General features: G+C 43.8%; 1 protein-coding gene across 4 annotated transcripts in view; it reads right to left on the bottom strand.

Moving 5' to 3' along the window:
* txk (TXK tyrosine kinase) overlaps positions 1–19984 on the bottom strand; it is an 89867-nt gene extending 69883 nt beyond the window's left edge. For 2 of the 4 annotated variants that reach the window (XM_068035870.1, XM_068035884.1), the window contains exon 1: positions 19863–19984. In XM_068035870.1, the coding sequence (XP_067891971.1) occupies positions 19863–19878 (16 nt within the window). In that variant the 5' untranslated portion in view covers positions 19879–19984. Of the gene's footprint in view, positions 1–8207; positions 8464–19862 lie in introns of those variants that run through there. The other 2 variants (XM_068035879.1, XM_068035861.1) reach the window with 2 other exon arrangements.
* Positions 19985–23813: the final 3829 nt, after the last annotated feature.

The following is a 23813-nucleotide window of genomic DNA, read 5'->3' as shown; positions in this document are numbered from 1 at the left end:
GGTGCTGAACATTGTGCAATCATCAGCGAACATCCCCACTTCTGACCTTACGATTGAAGGAAGGTCATTAATGAAGCAGCTGAAGATTGTTGGGCCTAGGACACTACCCCGATGAACTCATGTAGTGATGTCCTGGAGCTCAGATGATTGACCTCCAACAACCACAACCATCTTCATTTGCGCTAGGTACGACTCCAACCAGCGGAGGGTTTTTCCCCGATTCCCATTGACTTCAATTTTTCTCGGGCTCCTTGATGCCATACTCAGTCAAATGCTGCCTTGATGTCAAGGGCAGTCACTCTCACCTCACCTCTGGAGTTCAGCTCTTTTGTCCATGTTTGAACCAAGGCTGTAATGAGGTCAGGAGCTGAGTGGCCCTGGCAGAACCCAAACTGAGCGTCACTGAGCAGGTTATTGCTAAGCACGTGCTGCTTGATAACACGGTCAATGACACCTTCCATCACTTTACTGATGATTGAGAGTAAACTGATGGGACGGTAATTGGCCGCATTGGACTTGTCCTGCTTTTTGTGTACAGGTCATACGTGGGCAATTTTCCACATTGCCGGGTAGACCCAGTGTTGTAGCTGTACTGGAACAGCTTGGCTTGGGGTGCGACAAGTTCTGGAGCACAGGTCTTCATTACTATTGCTGGAATGTTGTCAGGGCCCATAGCCTTTGCAGTATCCAGTGCCTTCAGTCGTTTCTTGATATCACGCGGAATGAGTCGATTTGGCTGAAGACTGGCATCTGTGATTCTGGGGACTTCAGAAGGAGGCTGAGTTGGATTATCAACTCGGCACGTCTGGCTGAAGATTGTTGCAAATGCTTCAGCCGTATCTTTTGCACTGATGTGCTGGGCTCCCCCCATCATTGAGAATGGGGATATTTGTGGAGCCACCTCCTCCAGTTAGTTGTTTAATTGTCCACCACCATTCACGACTGGATGTGGCAGGACTGCAGAGCTTAGAACTCATCCGTTGGTTATGGGATCGCTTAGCTCTGTCTATCACATGCTGCTTATGTAGTTTAACACACAAGTAGTCCTGGGTTGTTGCGTCACCAGGTTGACACCTCATTTTGAGGTATGCCTGTTGCTGTTCCTGGCATGCCCTCCTGCACTCTTCAGTGAACCAGGGTTAGTCTCCTGGCTTGATGGTAATGGTAGAATGGGGGATATGCTGGGCCATGAGGTTACAGAATGTGGTTGAGTGAAATTCTGCTGCTGCTGATGGCCCACAGTGCCTCATGGATGCCCAGTTTTGCATTGTTAGATCTGTTCGATATCTATCCCATTCAGCACGGTGATAGTTCCACACAACACGATGGACAGTATCCTCAATGTGAAGATGGGACTTTGTCTCCACAAGGACTGTGCCGTGGTCACTCCTACCAATACAGTCACGGACAGATGCATCTGCGGCAGGCAGATAGGTGAGGTCGAGGTTCAAGTATATTTTTCCCTCTTGTTGATTCCCTTACCACCTGCCGCAGACTCAGTCTAGCAGCTATGTCCTTTAGGACTCAGCCAGCTCGGTCAGTAGTGGTGCTACCGAGCCACTCTTGGTGTTGGACATTGAAGTCCCCCACCCAGAGTACATTCTGTGCCCTTGCCACCCTCAGTGCTTCCTCCAAGTGCTGTTCAACATGGAGGAGTACTGATTCATCAGCTGGGGTGGGGGGTGGAGTGTGTAGGTGGTAATCAGCAGGAGGTCTCCTTGTCCATTTGCCCATGTTTCACCTGATGTCATGAGACTTCCTGAGGTTAGGAGTCGATGTTGAGGTCTCCCAGGGCAACTCCCTCCCAACTGTATACCACTGTGCCTCCACCTCTGCTGGGTCTGTCCTGCCGGTGGGACCAGTATTTAGGAAGAACAGACCAAAAGTAAAAGGCGGTGGAGTTGCATTGCTGGTTAAAGAGGAAATAACCGCAATAGTGAGGAAAGATATTAGCTCTGATGATGTGGAATCTGTATGGGCAGAGCTGAGAAACACTAAGGGGCAAAAAACGTTAGTGGGGGTTGTATATAAACCCCCAAACTGTAGTGGTGATGTTGGGAATGACATTAAACAGGAAATTAGAGATGCATGCGATAAAGGAACTTCTGTAATTGTGGGGGATTTTAATCTGCATATAGATTGGGCAAATCAAATTAGTCACAATACTGTAGAGGAGGAATTCTTGGAGTGATGGTTTTCTGGACCAATACATTGAAGAACCAACCAGAGAACAGGCCATCCTAGACTGGGTATTGTGTAATGAGAGAGGAATAATTGACAATCTAGTGGTGCGAGACCCCTTGGGGACAAGCGACCATAATGTGATAGAATTCTTCATCAAGATGGAGAGTGACATAGTTGATTCTGAGACTAGGGTCCTGAATCTTAATAAAGGAAACTGCGAAGGTATGAGGCGCGAGTTGGCCATGACGGATTGGGAAACGTTACTTAAATGGACGACAGCGGAAAGGCAATGGCAAACATTTAAAGAGCGCATGGATAAACTGCAACAATTGTTTATCCCTGTCTGGCGCAAAAGGAGAACAGGAAAGGTAGTCAATCCATGGCTTACAAGGGAAATTAGAGATAGCATTAGATCCAAGGGAGAGGCACATAAATTTGCCAGAAAAAACAACAGACCTGAGGATTGGGAGCAGTTTAGAATTCAGCAAAGGAGGACCAAGGGATTGATTAAGAAGGGGAAAATAGAGTACGAGAGCAAGCTTGCAGGGAACATAAAAACTGACTGTAAAAGTTTCTATGGGTATGTGAAGAGAAAAAGATTAACGAGACAAATGTAGGTCCCTTACAGTCAGAAAAAGGGGACTTTATTATGGGGAACAAAGAAATGGCTGACCAATGAAATGCATACTTCTGTCTTCACAAAGGAGGACACAAATATCATACCAGAAATGTTGGGGAACACAGGGTTTAGTGAGAGGGAGGAACTGAAGGAAATCAGTATTAGTAGAGAAATGGTGTTGGGGAAATTGATGGGATTGAAGGCCGATAAATCCCCAGGGCCTGATGGTATGCATCCCAGAGTACCTAAGTAAGTGGCCATAGAAATAGAGGATGCATTGGTGGTCATCTTCCAAGATTCTATAGACTCTGGAACAGTTCCTACAGATTGGAGGGTAGCTAATGTAACCCCACTATTTAAAAAGGGGGGTAGAGAGAAAGCAGGGAATTATAGACCAGTCATCCTAACATCGGTAGTGGGGAAAATTCTAGAGTCCATTATCAAAGATTTTATAGCAGAGCACTTGGAGAACAGTGGTAGAATTGGACAGATCAGCATGGATTTACAAAAGGGAAATCATGCTTGACAAATCTACTAGAATTCTTCGAGGATGTAAGTAGTAGAATTAATGAGGGGGAGCCAGTGGATGTGGTTTATTTGGACTTTCAGAAGGCTTTCGACAAAGTCCCACATAAGAGATTAGCATGTAAGATTAAAGCGCATGGGATTGGGGGTAGTGTATTGCGATGGATAGAAAATTCGTTGGCAGACAGGAAGCAAACAGTAGGCATAAATGGAGTCACTGACCCGAAACGTTAACTCTGCTTCTCTTTCCACAGATGCTGCCAGACCTGCTGAGTGACTCCAGCATTTCTTGTTTTTGTTTCAGATTTCCAGCATCCGCAGTATTTTGCTTTTATTTTAGTGTTTAATTCACTGCCACTTCTCTTCCAGGAATGCCTACCTTGAAGAAGTTCTGCTCTTCTCTTCGAAGGGATTTTCGTTTGTCTCTTTTACCTTGTTCACCTTCATTGCTTTCTATTTCCCTCCTGGTGTTTGATAAGGTATCTACCAAAACTCGTTTTCACAGTCACATCTCCTTCCTCAGTGACTGTCTCCGGCTCCGACTTATTCCACGTGGATTCCAACTGCAGTTTCACCCATCATGCTTTGAAACCACCCAGGATCACAGGTATCTCCGAGAAATACAACGTTCCTCGGACTGCTACTCTCGCCGCATCCTGAGATCCACACTCAGTGCTATGCGCCGCCACATGCACACACTGGACCTCTCTCTCCAGCAGCACCGTCTCACCTTATCCCAAAGCTGTTCTACTCCGCAGTTTCATCTCATCTTACGTCTCATCCGACGCATTAACAAAAAACTTTTTTTCTTCCTTTCAGGTGTTAAGGAACGCAAGCTCCAGCAGCTGATGGGGACTAATGCCCCTCCAGATCCTCCTTCCGCTTCAATAGGTAAATTGGCCATTATAAATTGTCACTAGTATAGGTAGGTGGTAGGGAAATGTAGGGACAGGTGGGGATGTGGTAGGAATATGGGATTAGTGTAGGATTAGTATAAATGGGTGGTTGATGGTTGGCACAGACTCGGTGGGCCGAAGGGCCTGTTTCAGTGCTGTATCTCTAATCTAATCTAATCTTCCCTCTGACCCCACCCCTTCTGATCTGACCCCTTGCCGTGTATTCACTATACCCTCTGACCTCCCCCTCTCTGATGCTGAGCGTTCTGTACTCAGCAAAGGACTCAGTTTTATCCCCTTACGCCCCCACCTCAATGAATTTAGCGCTCGGCATGACGTTGAGCTCTTCTTCCGTCGCCTCCGCCTCCGGGCTCACTTCTTTGACCAGGAGTCCTCCCCCTGACCAGCAGACCCATTCACCCGCCTCCAGCATTCTCCCTCTACCTGGACCCCTCCCCCTGGCCTCTTACCCGCTCTTGATCTCTTCATTGAAAACTGTCGGCGAGACATTGGTCGTCTCAATTTCTCTGCCCCCCTCACTCACTCTAACCTGTCCCCCTCTGAACTTGAGGCACTCCGTTCTCTCAGGTCTAACCCCGACATGGTCATCAAACCTGCAGACAAGGGTGGTGCTGTTGTCGTATGGCGTACCGACCTCTACCTTGCAGAAGCTCAACGCCAACTCACAGACACCTCTTCCTACCTCCCTCTGGACCATGACCCCACCACCGAACATCAAGCCACCGTCCAAAGGACTGTCACTGACCTCATCTCCTCTGGAGATCTTCCCTCTACGGCTTCCAACCTCATAGTCCCACAACCCCGGACAGCCCGCTTCTACCTCCTTCCCAAAATCCACAAAAGGGACTGTCCCGGCAGACCCATTGTGTCAGCCTGCTCCTGCCCCACTGAACTTATTTCTTCCTATCTAGACTCTATCTTTTCTCCGCTGGTCCAGTCTCTTCCCACCTACATCCGTGACTCTTCTGACGCCCTACGTCATTTTGACAATTTCCAGTTTCCTGGTCCCAACCGCCTCCTCTTCACTATGGACGTCCAATCGCTCTACACCTCCATCCCCCACCAGGATGGTTTGAGGGCTCTCCGCTTCTTCCTGGAACGGAGGCCCAACCAGTCCCCATCCACCGCCACCCTCCTCCGCCTGGCTGAACTTGTTCTCACATTAAACAACTTCTCCTTCAACTCCATGCACTTCCTTCAAGTAAAAGGTGTCGCTATGGGTACCCGCATGGGTCCTAGTTATGCCTGTCTTTTTGTGGGATATGTCGAGCATTCTTTGTTCCAGTCCTACTCAGGCCCCCTCCCCCAACTCTTTTTCGGGTACATTGATGACTGTATAGGTGCCGTTTCCTGCTCCCGCCCCGAACTAGAAAACTTTATCAACTTTGCTTCCAATTTCCACCCTTCTCTCACCTTTACATGGTCCATCTCTGACACTTCCCTTCCCTTCCTCAACTTCTCTGTCTCCATCTCTGGGGATAGGTTGTCTACCAATATCCATTATAAGCCCACCGACTCCCACAGCTACCTCGACTACACTTCTTCACACCCTACCTCCTGTAAGGACTCCATTCCATTCTCCCAGTTTCTCCGTCTCCGACGCATCTACTCTGATGATGCTACCTTCCATGACGGTGCTTCTGATATGACCTCCTTTTTCCTCAACCGAGGATTTCCCCCCACTGTGGTTGACAGGGCCCTCAACCGTGTCCGACCCATTCCCCGCACCTCTACCCTCACCCCTTCCCCTCCCTCCCAGAACCGTGACAGGGTTCCCCTTGTCCTCACTTTTCATCCCACCAGCCTCCATATCCAAAGGATCATCCTCCGCCATTTTCGCCTCCTCCAGCGTGATGCCACTACCAGTCGCATCTTCCCCTCCCTTCCCCTGTCAGCATTCCGAAGGGATCGTTCCCTCCGCGACACCCTGGTCCACTCCTCCATTACCCCCACCACCTCGTCCCCGTCCCAGGGCACCTTCCCCTGCAATCGCAGGAGGTGTAATACCTGCCCATTTACCTCCTCTCTCCTCACTATCCCAGGCCCCAAACACTCCTTTCAGGTGAAGCAGCGATTTACTTGTACTTCTTTCAATGTAGTATACTGTATTCGCTGCTCACAGTGTGGTCTCCTCTACATTGGGGAGACCAAGCGCAGACTGGGTGACCGCTTTGCGGAACATCTCCGCTCAGTCCGCAAGCAGGACCCTGAGCTTCCGGTTGCTTGCCATTTCAACACTCCCCCCTGCTCTCCTGCTCACATCTCTGTCCTGGGATTGCTGCAGTGTTCCAGTGAACATCAACGCAAGCTCGAGGAACAGCATCTCATCTACTGATTAGGCACACTACAGCCTGCCGGACTGAACATTGAGTTCAATAATTTCAGAGCATGACAGCCCCCCATTTTACTTTCATTTTTAGTTATTTTTTCTTCCTTTTTTTTACATTCCTTTTTACATTTTTTACAATCTTTTTTTGCATTTATTTCATTTCATCTTAGTTTGTTCAGTTTGCTTACCCACTGTTTTTTTCAGGTTGTTTTTCTTCAGGTTTGCACTTGCTGCTGTTCAATATTCAGTGTATTCACACCTAATCTTTACTAATGCTTTGTCTTTCAACACACCATTAACATATTGTTTGCCTTTGCTCCCTGACCTTTTGGTCAGCTATGTGGCCTGGTCCAATCTGCACCTTCTCCTTTGTTATCTCTTGCCCCACCCCCACCTCACTTGTTTATAATCTGTGACTTTTCTAATATTTGTCAGTTCCGAAGAAGGGTCACTGACCCGAAACGTTAACTCTGCTTCTCTTTCCACAGATGCTGCCAGACCTGCTGAGTGACTCCAGCATTTCTTGTTTTTGTTTCAGATTTCCAGCATCCGCAGTATTTTGCTTTTATTATAGTAGGGATAAATGTGTCTTTTTCCGAATGGCAGGCAGTGACTACAGCAGGTATCAGTGCTAGGACCCCAGCTATTCACAACATATATTCATGATTTAGATGAGGGAACTAAATGTAATATCTCCAAATTTGCAGATGACACAAAACTGGGTGGGAGGGTGAGTTGTGAGGAGGATGCAGAGAGGCTTCAGGGTGATTTGGACAAGTTGAGTGAGTGGGCTAATGCATGGCAGATGCAGTATAATGTGGATAAATGTGAGGTTATCCACTTTGGTAGCAAAAACAGGAAGGCAGATTATTATCTGAACGGCTATAAACTGAGAGAGGGGAATATGCAGCGAGACCTGGGTGTTCTCATACATCAGTTGCTGAAGGTAAGCATGCAGGTGCAACAGGTGGTAAAAAAGGCAAATGGTATGTTGGCCTTCATAGCGAGAGGATTCGAGTACAGGAGAATGGGATGTCTTGCTGCAAATATACAGGGCCTTGGTGAGGCCACACCTGGAATATTGTGTGCAGTTTTGGTCTCTTTATCTGAGGAAGGATTTTCTTGCTCTAGAGGGAGCACAGCGAAGGTTTACCAGACTGATTCCTGGGACGGTGAGACTGACATATGAGGAGAGATGAGTCAGTTAGGATTATATTCACTGGAGTTCAGAAGAGTGAGGGGGGGGATCTCATAGAAACCTATAAAATTCTAACAGGACTTGACAGGGTAGATGCAGGAAGGATGTTCCCGATGGTGAGGGAGTCCAGAACCAGAGGTCAGAGTCTAAGGATATGGGGTAAACTATTCATGACTGAGATGAGGAGAAATTTCTTCACCCAGAGAGTGGTACGCCTGTGGAATTCGCTACCACAGAAAGCAGTTGAGGCCAAAACATTGTATGTTTTCAAGAAGGAGTTAGATATAGCTCTTGGATTTAAAGGGATCAAAGGATATGGGGGGGAAAGCGGGAACAGGGTACTGAGTTTGGATGATCAGCCATGATCATAATGAATGGCGGAGCAGGCTCAAAGGGCCTAATGGCCTACTCCTGCTCCTATTTTCTATGACATACCTGGTGATGGTGGTGTCTGGGACATTGTCTTTAAGGTGTGATTCGGCGAGTATGCCTATGTCAGGCTGTTGATTGACTAGTCTGTGGGACAGCTCTCCCAACATTGGCACAAGCCCCCAGATGTTAGTAAGGAGGACTTTGCAGGGTCACAGAGCTGGGTTTTCCATTGCCGCTTCCGGTGCCTTGTTTTATGCCGGGTGTTCTGCCCTTATTCCTTATTGACGTTGAGCTGGTTAGATACAACTGAGTGGCTTGCCTGGGCATTTCAGAGGTCATTAAAGAGTCAACTACATTGCTGTGGGTCTGGTGAAACAAGGAGGTCAGACCAGGTAAGAACAGCAGATTTCCTTCCCTAAAGGACATTTTTAATTTGCATCTTTAATTGAAGAATAACAACACAGACCAAGTAAACCCATATTGGCTATCCCATTATAGTGTTTATGATCATTTGGTAAACTTTGGTTGCATTTACAAAAATGGCTTGAGCAGCTTCTCAATTTAACAATTTTAGTCAAACAGATCTAACTTGATTTATGTTTTACTCCTGTTATAAATATTTGGATTCTTCCAGTCCTTGGGTACAGCTTCTATATGTATGGAGTTCCTCAAATTATTAATCAAAGCTTTGCACCTGCTTGGTCTAGCTGTCGCGGTGTTTAATGCTTCGAGTATGTGTCTCTATCCTATCATCGTCCCATTTCCACACATACACAGGGATCTCTGGTTAGTAATCAGAAGCAGCAGCCCAAACTGATTTTTCACCTACTGACCTGAGAAGCAGAGACCAATGGTACTGTCTCCCAAGTTCAGAACACCAACTCAGCTCAGGTCACGAATAAAGCCTGGGTCCTTTCTGGCCTGTGATTTGATGCCATAACAAGCAGTGCTACCAACCCATCAGGGGAGCTAATGGGGATTCTAAATCTCATTGAAGTATAAAAGGGTTACTACAATGAATTTGAGCAATTTCTCAAAGCATTCTTCACCTTTTGACATTATTTTCATTTAACTGGAATAACTATATTAAATAAATCCCTTTGTAAGTGTTCTTTTTCTTTCCCTCTGAAAGTATGCGTCATTCACTTCCTGCTCTCAGACACTGTAAACCTGACTCAGAAGCCATTTTAATGTTAATAATGTGCCACCATCAGCAGCTGGGGTTGAAACTCCTGCTGGCACAAAAATAAATTGGCAAAATCCACACCTCTTTGCCAAGAACTCAACTTTTTATGGGACCTGAGATAGGAGATATGATACCCTGGGCTCTTACAATTAGCTCTCCAATGGGGACTAGCAGCATATGCGTGCAGTGAAAAGAGATTTTTGGTTGAGTGCCTCTCTGCCAGAGCCTGGAACCAATATGAAAGTACTTTCTATATCCAACCAGCAGCAGCTGCATGAAAATAGCTCATCTTATCTCACCATCTGATTTACTCTCTGTGGATGTGGTTTATCTTCACTTGACACAGCCTCCCATCAGCCAAGTCACTGATTAGAAATTCACTGTTCATGCGCATAATCCTAGGCCTTAACCTACAATTTATGAGGTTGTAGTACAAACATATGTATTTCAATCTGCTGTGTCAATGAGCTGTTCCATGGTTTTGATTTATAGGAGTCAAAATGTTCCAGTTCAAATTCATTAAAACATGCAAGCAGTAAAACAAGTCAAAGTAACTCAGAAATAGATAATTATGTTTGCAGGTTTCATCCATAGAGAATCTAGGTTCTCTTTTGCTTGTAAAATTATTCTATTTTATTCCCTACTTGATAACTCTAAGGATATGTCAATGTCTACTAGTAACTGCTCTTCTCCCTGCTCTGGTCTCGCTCAACCATGACATCGAAAATGAAGTGTAATTACATTATAGAATTATCACATTAACAATGCATTATAACCTATGCCAATTGTTGTCCATTCTTTTTTTATTGTATTTAACACTGTTATAGCATCAAATTGTTTGAAAAGCAGCTGTCAATTGAATTTTGGGTTTACATACATGCACAGATAACATCAGTCATGGACTGTGCTTGAGACGGCACCACAAACGCCTTATACTGAACATCTGTTCCCCTGTGCCGCTGATCTCAATTTGGTGCTTTATTCCTTTGAAGTCTAGTCCAAAAACAAACCTCAGAGCAGAACCTGATCACTACAATGAGCCTTGAAAAGTTAAAATTTTCAAGGCTCGTTCTCTGGATTGACCGGTTAATCAGGCTTTGGAATTGGTTTTCAGCAAATCAAGGACCAAGTTTTAGAAATATCAAGATGACGTAAATTGTGGTTTACTGACTCACACCAATTTTCCTTTTTGCTGCAAAATATGTGTTGTGTATGTTAGTGATTTACATTAAATGGTTTGTGCCTCAAATCAACAATCGGAACGTTTTCTCCCCAGATTGCCAGTTTGAATTAAATATGTTGCATGAATAATAAAACATTTTCAACAGGCTGTTAAGGCAAGATAACCCAATGACATTTGCAGCCTTATATATTTGTTTTGTTTAGTTTAGAGATACAGCACTGAAACAGGCCCTTCGGCCCACCGAGTCTGTGCCGACCATCAACCACCCGTTTATACTAATCCTATACTAATTCAAAATTCCTACCACATCCCCACCTGTCCCTATATTATCCCTACCACCTACCTATACTAGGGGCAACTTCTAATGGCCAATTTACCTATCAACCTGCAAGTCTTTGGCATGTGGGAGGAAACCGGAGCACCCGGAGGAAACCCACGCAGACACAATAAGAACTTGCAAACTCCACACAGGCAGTACCCAGAATTGAACCCGGGTCGCTGGAGCTGTGAGGCTGTGGTGCTAACCACTGCGCCACTGTGCTGCCCCAATTTGCTTGCCAATTTTTCTCCAGTAATTTTGTCCTCTCCTTTCCCAAAGAAATTGGCTCCAAGGGTACATGTTGCCCTCTGGTGCCTCATCCAAGTAGCCATTACTCGTTGTCAATCTTGTCATTGAATGATAAAATCCTTTTTGATTATTGGAGAGGCAGAGTTGAATTCTGGGGCAGATTCTTAACAGAGGAGACCCCCCCCCCTCCCCCACGCAGTGGGGTGCAGCAGGGTAGATAGTAGGGGATTGAGAACCCGTTTCTATTTTCTATGTTTCCTCTGTTAGCGGGCTTTAACCCAGCCAGAGCATTAACATCTTGCTTCCAGGTTTCCTGAGTAATCAGAGAGGTCAGGCAGGATGATGTGCCAAATCTGTCAAAGGAAGGATTTCTAGTTGAAGAGACCCAGGTGGGGGCTGGAATGGCTGAATTGAACATTCATTCCTGAGGCTTTAGAAACCACAGGAATGGAAAGGTGTCCTGGCAAGCGGCTCACCTGGGTCTCTCACTCTTACCTGGAGGTCCTGCTGTGGGATCTGAGAGGCTGAAGAAAGGTGATGTTTGCCAAGGATGAGAGGAAGAGGCCAGCCTCTCCAACCAAGGAGGCATGGATGGAAGTGACAGAGGAAGTCAGCAGCAGAGTATGGTCCCTTGAACCTGGATACCATGCCCCAAGAGGTTCAAGGACCTCAGGCGAGTAGGAAAGGTGAGTGGCATAACATTTTCAGGCACCAAGCCCCATACTTTCCCAGCATTTCCTGCACAACACTCCTCAGACCAACTCACCTTGCAGTTCCACTCATCCCTCTCTCTCTCCAGAGACTTTGAATAGCCAACACTCACAGTCACCCTCACCTTTGTATTGTCTCATACCCATGCCTCACAGCCACCTTCACCACACAATCCATTTCTCATACTCACAGCTCTCTGCTTTCTCTTCTTGCCTAAGAGAACACAGAATTCCAAGGAGAGGCAGAGAACCCTGGGCAGAATCTGTTTGGTTAGAATTAAGGAACAACAGAGGAGCTACTACACTATTGCATGTATACAATAGGCCACCAAATAGCGGAAAGGAGATAGAGGAGCAAATTTGCAGACAATTGCAGAAAGATGCAATTTAAAGTAGCGATAATTATCCTAATTAATTATCCTAATATGGACGGGGAAAATAACAGTGTAAAGTGCAAGAAGGGGGAGGAATTCCTGAGGTGGGTGTTGGGAGCACTGCTTTTTTGATATAAAATATTGACTTGGACTTGGATATACAGGTAATTATTTTGAAGCTAGCAGATGGCATAGATTTAAGGTAAGGGGCAGAAGGTTTAGAGGGGATTTGAGAAAAGGTTTTTTCACCAAGAGGGTGGTTGGAATCTGGAACACATTGACTGAAAGGGTGGTACAGGCAAGAACCCTCAAAACATTTAAGAAGTATTTAGATGAGCACTTGAAACGCCATAGCATACAAGGCTATGGGCCAAGTGCTGGAAAATGGGATTAGGATAGGTGCTTGATGGCCTGCACAGACACGATGGGCCAAAGGGCCTGTTTCTGTGCTGTATAACTCTATGACACAAAATTTGGAAATATAGTAAACAGTGGGGAGAATAGTAACAGATTTCAGGAGGACATAAACAAACTGGTGAAATGAGCAGGTGAGAATTAGTGCAGAGAAGTGTGAGATGATTCCTTTTGATAGAAAGAATGCGGGGAGGCAATATAAACTAAATGGTATAACTTTAAAGGGAACAGGGACACCTGGGGGTGTTCATATACAAATCTTTGAAGGTGGCAGGATAAGTTGTGAAGGCAGGACATACAGGATCTTTAGCTTTACATATTGACGCAGAGTACAAAAACAGGGAAGTTATGCTGAACATTTATAAAACAGTGGTTAGACCCTAGGTGGATTATTGTAGTCAATTAGGAAGGATCTAAAGACATTAGCGAGGGTGTGATGACCAGGTGAGAAAGGTGTCTAGGAGTCTTAGCCTTCACCTGGTCTTATTGTAACAGGGTTTGATTTTAAACACACTGTATTTTTAGCTCCCCCTTGGTGAATCCTTGTTCACCGCTTTCCAATTATAAGGCAAGAAACCAGCACACCAGGTTTTCTCAGGTTTAAAGAAGAAAAGTGAAATTTTATTAAAATTAAACTTAAGCTCTAATTCGGTTAACGCCTACAAATATATGAGTCGCCCATGCTAGCATGCACACGCAATACACACATGCAAATAGGGACAGAAAAGAGCAGAAGAAAAATAAAGTGAAAAAGTTTGAGGCAATCTCTGAAGGGGTTTGTTACTGTGCTTCGAGCTCACTGTAGTCCTTGTTTGTAGGTAGATTCTTGTTTGTCGCTTGGGCCCAGTATTCTTCTTAAACGTTGTTCACTAAAGGAGACTTTTCTCTCTCGGGGTTTGTATGTCTTCAATGGATTCCGAAGCTGGGTGAGAGTGAGATGAGAGCAGACAGGAGAGAGCTCTTTTCCAGTCCAGGAGCAAACAGCTTTCTGAATTTTAAAACTCTGTGGCAAGTTCAAATTCAAAAAATTCCAACAGCCAGTTAGTCATATGACTAAACAGGTCTGACCACGACTGTTTGTGTATTCGGCAATCTTAGCAGGTAACCTGGAATGCTAGCTTCTCCCCCTTCAATGGCTGGTAATCAAAAGTCCATTGTGGATTAAATTGGAGCAGGGAGTGGACCCTTTGCCCTTTCCAAGTACTGGTCTGTTACTATGCAAATGACTTTCCAGTCGAGGGTCTGGTGTTTTTTTAAAAAAAATCAAGTTCTTTCTTTACTCCAGTAACAGTTTAAAAATCTATGTTCATGTGGCAAAATGAATGTGTCTCATTCTTGGCAGGTGGGGGCCTGCATGACAAAGGGTTTTACATTTTTCATTTATTGCCCATCCTTAATTACCCTTGAGAAGATGGTGGTGAGTTGCCTTCTTGAACCACTGCAGTCCACATGGTGAAGGTAGGGAGTTCTAGAATTTTGACCCAGCAACAATGAAGGCATGGTTATATACTTCTAAGTCAGGATGGTGTGTGACTTGGAGAGGAATTTGAGGAGGAGATTTACTAGAATGAATACCAAGGATGAAATAGTTCAGTGGAGAAACTAGAGAAACTGGGGTTGTTCTCCTTACAGCAGAACATGTTAAGGGGAGATTTGATAGTGGTGTTTAAAATCATGATGGGTTTTGATAGAGTTAATAAGGAGAAACTGTTTCCAGTGGCAAAAGGATCAGTAACCAGAGGATGCAGATTTAAGGTAATTGGCAAAAGATCCAAAGATGGCACAAGGCAAAAACATTGTACAAAGATATTTGTGATCTGGAATGCACTGCATGAAAGGGTGGTGAAAGCAAATTCAATAGCAACTGCCGAAAGGGAATTCAATAAATACTTCAAAGGAAAAAAGTTTCAGGGGACTGGTACTTATTGGATAACTCTTTCAAAGAGCCAGCACAGGCACGATGGGCCAAATGGCTTCCTTCTGTAATATATCATTCTGTGATTCAATGATACATGTAGCACAATGCTTCTGTTTTAGTAGGTTACTGATACAGACATTGTATGTTAAACACCTCTATTAACGATGCACCGTAAAAAATCATCACTATAGACAAATCTATTATATAGTACTGGATATAATGGTTAGCTTGACTATTCAAACAGTAAGATTTGCAGCCTATAATTCTCTGAAGAAAATCGATTTCCTATTTTTCCCTACTTTCCTTTACTGAAAGTGTTCATTCCATGCTAGGGTATGAATGTAAGGAAAGTTTTTATTTTTATTTGTGCCTTCACATTGATTGAGCCAGATATTTTGTGTGCATGACACTGAGCTCTTCTTCCATTGCCTTTGCCTCCCGCCCACTTCTTTGGCCAGGACTCTCTCCCCACCTGCCCCCCGTCCTCCACCCCCAACTTCGCTTAGCAAACCCTTTTACTCATCTCCAATATTCTCCCTCCACCTGACCTCTCCCTCTGGCTTCTTACCCTCCCTCGGATTTTCATTGAGAACTGCCGGCATGACATCAGCCATCTCAATTTCTCTGCTCCCCTCACTGTAACCTTTCTCCTTCTAAACTTGCAGCATTCCATTCTCAGCTCCAAACCAAACATTGCCATCAAACCAGCTGATAAGGGTGGTGCCATTGTTATCTGGCATACTGACCTCTGCCTAAAAGAGGCCAAATGCCAACTTTCTGACGTTTCTTCCTACCTCCCTCAGACCATGACCCCACCACTGAGCATCAAGCCATTGTTTCCAGGACTGTCACTGACCTCATCTACTCTGGAGATCTTCCCTCCATGGCTTCCAACTTCATTGTCCCTCAATGCCATACAGCCTGCTTCTATCTCCTTCCCAAAATCCACAAACAGGAGTACCCTGGTAGACCCATCATTTGAGCCTATTCCTGCCCCCTGATCTGATTTCTTCCTATCCCCAGTCTGTTTTTTCTCTCATTGTCCAGTCTCTTCCTACATACATCTGTGACTCTTCCAATGCCCTCCGCCACTTCAACAATTTCCAGTTTCCTGGCCCGAACCATCTCTTTTTTAACCATGGATGCCCAATCCCTCTACACCTTCATCCTCCACCAGGACGGTCTGAGAGCTCTCTGTTTCTTCCTGGAACAGAGGCCCAATCAGTCTCCATCCACTACCACCCTCCTCCACCTGGCTAAACCTGTTCTCACACTGAACAACTTCTCCTTCAACTCCACTCACTTCCTCAAAATAAAAGGTGTTGCATGGGTCCTGGCTATGTCTGCATTTTTGTGAGATATGTGGAACATTCCTTGTTCTAGTCTTACTCAGGCTCTCTCCCGCACTTCTTATTCCGGTATATTGATGACTGTATCGGTGCCGCTTCCTGCTCTCATCCTGAATTGGAGAATTTCATTGGCCTTGCTTCCAATTTCCACCCTTCTCTTGCCTTCACATGGTCTATTTCCAACTCTTCTCTTCCCTTTCTTGACTTCTCTGTCTCCATTTCTGGGGATAGGCTATCAACTAATATTCACTATGAGCCTACGGACTCCCACAGCTACCTTGACTACACCTGCTCAAACCCAGCTTCCTATAAGGACTCTATTCTATTCTCCAAGTCTCCGTCGCCTCTTTTCAGATGATGCATCCTTCTATACTAACTAATACATGTTCCTTTTTCCTCAACTAAGGAAATCCCCCTCACTGTGGTTGTCAAGGCCCTCAACCGTGTCCATTGTATTTCATGCATTTCTGCTCTCACCCCTTCCCCTTCCTTCCAGAATCATGATAGACTTCCCTTTCTCCTCACCTTCCACCCAAACAGCCTCCATATTCAACGGATCATTCTCCACCATTTCTGCCACATCCAGCATGACACCACCACACATCTTTCCCTCCCCTTTCAGCATTCCAAGGGGATGGTCCCTCCTTGACATCCTGCTCCACTCCTCAGTTACTCCCAACACCCTTTCCTATGCCACCTTTCCATGCAAGGGCAGGAGATACAACAGCTGCCCTTTTATCTCCTCCCTTTTCACCGCCAAGGCCCCAAACACTCCTTCCAGGTGAGACAGTAATTTACTTGTACTTCTTTCAATTTAATATACTGTACTCACTGCTCGCAATGTGGTCTCCTGTACATTGGGGGAGGCTAAACGCAGATTGGGTGACTGCTTTGTGGAACACCTCCGTTGAGTACACAAGCATGACCCAGAGCTTCCTGTCATTTCAATTCTCCACCTTGCTCCCACTGACCTTTCTGTCCTTGGCCTGCTCAGTGTTCCAGTGAAGCTCAATGCAATCTCAAGGAACAGCACCTCATCTTTCAACTAGGTACTTTATAGACTTCTGGATTCAATATTGAGTTCAATAATTTTAGATCATAACCTCTGCCCCCATTTTCTTTAGCTTCTTTTCTCTTGTTTCTTAATCCCTTTATTTTGTGTTTGGACAGCTGATATCCACGATTCACACCTCATCTATACACATCTTTTCTTGCTTTATTTGTCCCATTACAACTCCCTTTGGCCTGCACCATGAAACCTTTTGTCATTTAATCTCTCCTGCCCTCCACCTTATCCCAGACCTTTCCTTTTGTTGTTCTTCCCACCCACCCCCTTTCAATTGCTCAGAATCTACTACATTTCTAACTTTTCGCAGTTCTGATGAAAGGTCACAGACCTAAAACATTAACTGTTCGTCTCTCCATAGACGCTACCAGACCTGCTGCGTGTTTCTAGCATTTCCTACTTTTTTATTTTGTGTGGAAGGATCCTTTTGTCACTGGAAACAGTTTCTCCTCAATTACTCTTATCAAAACCCATCATGACTTTCAACACCTCGATCAAATCTAACCTTTTCAAAAGGAAATTGGATAATTATCTGAAGAGAAAAAAATTGCAGGGCTATGGGGAAAGGGCAGGGGAGTGGGACTAGCTGAGTTGCTCTTGCAGCGAGTTGGCATGGACACAATGACTGAATGGCCTTCTTCTATGCTGGATCCATTCTTAATTTTCTCTGCTGTAGGGAGAACAACCCTTGTTTTTCTCATCTCTATTTAACTGAAGTGAACTTATCCAATCCTCATGCAATGTATACACATGATCACCTTCATCATGGCTCATTTGATAGTGATCGGGAATGGAAAACTGCACATGTTTCACTTCCTTAATTCAGGGGTACTAAGACTAATTATAGTGCCCTTGCCAAAACCCTGGTTGAGACGAACTAACTCTGAACAGATCTGGGAATGAACTTGAGTCTTCCGAATTTTTCCTATCACTGGATAAAACCACAGTGTTTTTCGAAGATCCGAAGAAAGGCTTTATGTAGATGATGGGACCCAGCAGAACTATTTAATTAATTTGATGTCACTGAACATTTACCTGTTCAACATTGTTCTATCTGTCCTTTGGTACCATGGGCAATTATCATTAGGAACACGTGTCAAAATGATAAAAGGAACAACTTTCTTAACTAGTATGACATTCATGATCAAATAGTAACAGAGGTAAATTATTAATTCTGTGTCATAATGAATTTTGCAAATTTCACCACTGTAAGTCACAAATCAGGCCTATTTATTTCCAGTGTTGTTATCAAGGCAGGAAACAGAGAAAATGTAAGAAAACCTAGAACCTTAGCGGAAACTCCAGCCTTCCTGTCTTTAAAGTCTGCATCATAGCTGTTAAAATTAACTCTTTCGCCACCAGAATAAAAAGTGCCTGTAAGATGGTTACCATACTTAAACAAAAATTCATAATGGAAAGAAAGCACCTGAATGGGCAGTGTTGCTTAGTCTGATTACTTGCCCAAATATATATTACCTCAAAAAAAGGCTTGCATTTATGGAGCGCCATTCAAGACCTCAGGGCAACCCAAGGTGCTTTACAGCAAATTAAGTACTTTTTGAAGTGTAATCACTGTTTTAGGAATGTTAATGAATTTTGTAATGTTGGTGTTACACTAACACCCTCAATTAGTTGGATATTATGTAGCTTTTAGACTAAGACCTGGAATGGGCGGGCTGTCTTATGAGGAAAGATTGGACAGACTAGACTTGTATCCGCCGGAATTTAGAAGAGTAAGAGGCGACTTGATGAAACATATAAGATCCTGAGCGGTCTTCACAGGGTGGATGTGGAAAGGATGTTTCCCCTTGTGGGAGAATCTATAATTAGGGGTCACTGTTTAAAAATCAGGGGTCGCCCATTTAAGACAGAGATGAGGAGAAATTTGTTCTCTCAGAGTCATGAGTCTTTGGAATTCTCTTCCTCATAAGGCAGTGGAAGCAGAGTCTTTGAATATTTTTAAGGCAGAGGCAGATAGATTCTTGATAAGCAAAGGGGTGGAAGTTTATCGGGGGTAGGTGGAAATGTGGAGTAATCAGTTCAGCCATGTACTTATTGAATGGCAGAGCAGGCTCGAAGGGCCGACTGGCCTACTCCTGCTCCTAATTCGTATGTTTGTATGTATATCTCAGTATTAGCAAGTATAAATAAATTATATTCCTCTAAATGGGCTGCAGTAAATCACTGACCAAGACATACTTTAATAAGAATTAGTACTGGTAAATATTCTTTTCCTGCCTCAATTGTGCAAACATATCCAAGCAATTGGTCTCCAATGTTGTTTTAGCAATTTAATCAAATGTCAACCTAAAGCATTAAGGAAAAGGTATCCAGAACATTCATTTTCACAATCTGATCTGATTAGTGTAGCTTATAATTCACGGTTCATTTGCCAGTTTTTTACATAGTTGCCAAAATAAATTCAATAGCTTGTTAAATGGCAATTAACAAATTTAGGTACAAAAAAGATTAAATTCTTGACATAAAATAATAAAAGCAAACAGCAGACCAATTTCACTTTACAGTATTATGTCATTAAAAAATTTGTTTTTTCAGTGTATTGCCATTATAATTGCAAAGGACAAAATTTAAATGTTGGAATCAACTACATTTTATATTTTTAATTATTTTAATATAATTATTTGTAGGTAATGCATGCATTTTAAGGATTTTCATGAATTTTTATTGCTCAAATTACATGTTTGGTTTGGAGCTAACACAATCCACTTTTCAAAATACATAGTCTGAGAATATGCATTACTAACAATAATAAATATTATTCGAATATGTTAAAAGCACTTCACCCAATAAAACCCAAAACTCTCAGAGAAACTAAAACTACCTGCAGAATTTGTTTGTTGTGATCAATTTAAAAACAGTTTTTTACTACAATTCTGAACTTTCTTTTCTGTAAATTTTTTCTTAACATGAAATAGGTCAATTTACTTACAGGTAGAAAGAATCATCTTGTTTCTTTTAATGCAACTTAAAACATCCTTTGAATGCTAACTGCTCAAGCCTTTCAATTCTAGTCATCCTCAAAGTTCTGCTTGACTCGTTTGCAAGCTTTGAGGTTCCTAGTTGGTAAACTGAACAACTGAGTAACACCCAGGATATGACATAACCATAAAGACTGATTTCAACAGGTTACATTTGTTCTGCAAATCTTGAACCTTCTGCTTACTTTAGTACAATTGCTGATGCTACAGTTAAACTACTTTGAAACAATAACAGTTTCTGGACTATAACTTGATATACAATAGCCTGGGTTAATTAAAAGAGCATCCAATGTCATAGAACTGTATTGATCTATAAGGGGTAGAACAGAATGCTTTGAATATATAAACTGCAACATCAGCTTTCACAGGAATTTTTTGCCCATTATCCTGTTGACATAATGAGAATTTCTGCAGCATTCTCTGCCTGCCATATTTGTAAAAACTCCAGTGTAGGTGCCCAAGGTCCACACCTGAAACAGATGTCCCTTTGTATATGCAAATAATGGGCATAACACCTGTTTGAAGTCCCCTACCTGAAATTATGCTTCCCTGAATGCAGCTGGTGTCAGGTGTGTAGCATTCAGGATATTCATGTCTAAATGTGGCCTAAGCAATGATCTTTAAAGGGCTGCAAGAGGCCATCACCAAAAAGGTACGTTTAAAAAAACTACCAGACCCCTGACTGGCCCCCTCCCTTTTGCACCCTCTCCCTCCCAGGACCTACCTGAGGGTCACTGCCAAGGTAGCACCAACCCAACTTCATCCTTGTAGAAAAGGACTTATCTGTTATAATGCATGTCATTGACAGTCTATGACCATAACCATCAGGCCATTGTAAACACAAAGAATGTTAGGATGTATTGCCAGGACAATTAAATATAAAACAAAGATAAACCCTGGCTTCTTTTCTCCATTATCATCAGTCTCCTTAAACTCTTCTTTTCCCCTTCTCCCTCCCTTCCAACAAGTGCAATGAACTTGAAGACTTTGCAACTGAGATTGAGACTATATCCATTCTGCTCCTCTGTCACATCCTAACTTGCCCTCGCCCACCAAGCCAAATCTCCCTCAAGGTTCATCTTTGTCCTTTACCTGAACCATCAGCTTTCTCTAGTTTCTCTCCTATCTCCACACATGCCCTCGCCAAGCTAACTTTGTCCGTGAGACCACGCTTGCTGTCTTGGCAAAATACCCATGAAACCGCTGGCAAGCGTAGCTTTCCTTCATAGCCCCTATGTAACTGGTTTCCTCCCATTAGCTATTGTCCCTCTCCCTTCCAAAATTGTCAGTCACCCCTCTGCTCATAAAACGCCACAAGTAATCTCTCTCTCACAAATGATCACCCCATCTCCAACATCATTTTTCACTCCAAACTTCTTAAACATGTCACCTCCCAAATTTTTGCCCATCTTTCCCATAACTCTATCTCTGAATTTCTCCAATCTCACAGGTTAGATGCAGGAAGGATGTTCCCAATGGTGGGGGAGTCCAGAACCAGGGGTCATAGTCTAAGGATACGAGGTAAACCTTTCAGGACTGAGATGAGGAGAGATTTCTTCACCCAGAGAGTGGTGAGCCTGTGTAATTCGCTACCACAGAAAGCAGTTGAGGCCAAAACATTGTATGTTTTCAAGGAGTTAGATATAGCTCTTGGGTCTAAAGGGATCAAAGGGTATGGGGCGAAAGCAGGAATAAGCTACTGAGTTGAATGATCAGCCATGATCATAATGAATGGCGGAGCAGGCTTGAAGGGCTGAATGGCCTATTCCTGCTCCTATTTGCTATGTTTCACCCCTGCCACAGCACTGAAATGGCCCTAATCAAAAGTCACAAAAAATCCGCTGTGACTGTGACCATGATGTACTATCCCTCTTCATCCTCTTTGCACTCCGCTGGCTTGAACATCGTTGACCACCATCCCTTTCTAATGCCTCCTCTGCTGTCCAGCTCAGTGAGACTGCCCTCTCCTGGTTCCACTCTTACCTATCCAATTGCAGCCATAGCATCTCCAGCAACGGCTTCGCCTCCTGCCTCTTCATCATTACTTCTGGGGTCTCCCAAGGCGCTATTCTTTACCCATTGTTATGATCGAGGCAGGAGTGCACAGTTCATTCTAGTCCCACTTTTCCACAGGTCACAACATATATTTAAATTTTCCCACTTACTGATATGGTCAATCATTTACTCTATTTTTCCCAGAATAAAACACACTAACCAGGTTTCTTTAATAAACAACAAAATTATCAGTTGATTATAAAACAAGTCTTAACCAGTAATGAAGTAATGCATAAACACACAGATTGAAATATTAAAGTTCCCTTTTTACCTTAGCCCCTCACACTCACAAAAAACATATACACTGGATAACCGGAAAATTAAAGGCATTTTTGTTTTTAGAGCTCTAACACTTGGGCTGAATAGTTGCTCATTCTTGAAGAAACAGCAGATGAGATATGTTTTGTTCCAAACCTGCCATACAGTTTGGCCTCCGAGTACGCATAGACGGGTCACCGGGAACTTTTAGAACAGTTCTTTTCATGCAGGCTTTTTTTCAAAGACAGGAGCTGAGATGAGTTGACACAGTGGATTTCTAAGGGTCTTTTAGAGAGGTGCTGGAAAGCTGAGCTGGGTTGTGGTCTTCTTCATTGGCAATTCTCTTCTCTCCTTGGAAGTTCTCTCGCTTTTTATATAGTTCAAACCAATGTAAAACAATTCAAAAGCGAAACCAACAACAGGTCAACCTTTTAACCTCCATCAATCTTGACCTGCACTTCTTTGTAAACAACTTCTCCAGGTGTCCAAAGTTCTCTGCTGTTTATTGAGCTGGAAGTCAGATGGTTTTTGCTATATCAGGATGTTCTTAATATAGAGGGAGTGCAGCGAAGGTTTACCTGACTGATTCCTGGGATGGCGGGACTGACATATGAGGAGAAATTGAGTCGGTTAGGATTATATTCGCTGGAGTTCAGAAGAGTGAGGGCGGATCTCATAGAAACCTATAAAATTCTAATAGGACTTGACAGGGTAGATGCAGGAAGGATTTTCCCGATGGTGGGGAAGCCCAGAACCAGGGGTCATAGTCTAAGGATACGGGGTAAACCTTTCAGGACTGAGATGAGGAGAAATTTCTTCACCCAGAGACTGGTGAGCCTGTGGAATTCACTACCACAGAAAGCAGTTGAGACCAAAATATTGTATGTTTTCAAGAAGGAGTCAGATATAGTTCTTGGGTCTAAAGGGATCAAAGGGTATGGGGCGAAAGCAGGAACAGGCTACTGAGTTGGATGATCAGCCATGATCATAATGAATGGTGGAGCAGGCTTGAAAGGCCGAATGGCCTACTCCTGCTCCTATTTTCTATGTTTTCTGAAAGGTTAGTTGTTGTTGCTGAAAGACCTCTTAGTGCCTCTTTTAAAAATACATTTCCAGGGACTGTTTTTCAAAGTCAAGTGGCCTTTACATGACCCCCTTTGAAAGCCCCAAAGTTTAACATTTCTTCAATCTTTCAAAAATGAATCTCAAAACACAGAGGCACTTTCATAACACCGTCTTTGTCACTCAGCAATATCATCTGAAGACATGGGGTCAGGTTCCTCGTGTATGCTAATGACACCCAACTTTACCTGCCCACCACCCTGCTCAACCCTTTGACATCCTCTATGTTGTCAGATTGCTTCTCCGGCAACCAATCCCGGATAAGCTGCAATTTAATCCAGTCAAACAGTGGGAAGATAGAAGCGATCATCTTCGACCCCACCACTGATTCCATCCCCCATCACACTCTTCACAACCTCAGCATACTATGTGATCCTGACATATAGGGCTGAATTTTACACCGCCCCTGTGGGTCGGATGGTGGTGTGGGGGCGTGTAAAATTGAGCGGGAGGCTCCTTCCCATCAC

The sequence above is a fragment of the Heterodontus francisci genome, chromosome 1 (genome assembly GCF_036365525.1).
Source record: "Heterodontus francisci isolate sHetFra1 chromosome 1, sHetFra1.hap1, whole genome shotgun sequence".
NCBI classification, from domain to species: Eukaryota; Metazoa; Chordata; class Chondrichthyes; order Heterodontiformes; family Heterodontidae; genus Heterodontus; species Heterodontus francisci.
This window is presented reverse-complemented; position numbering and strand designations above follow the sequence as displayed.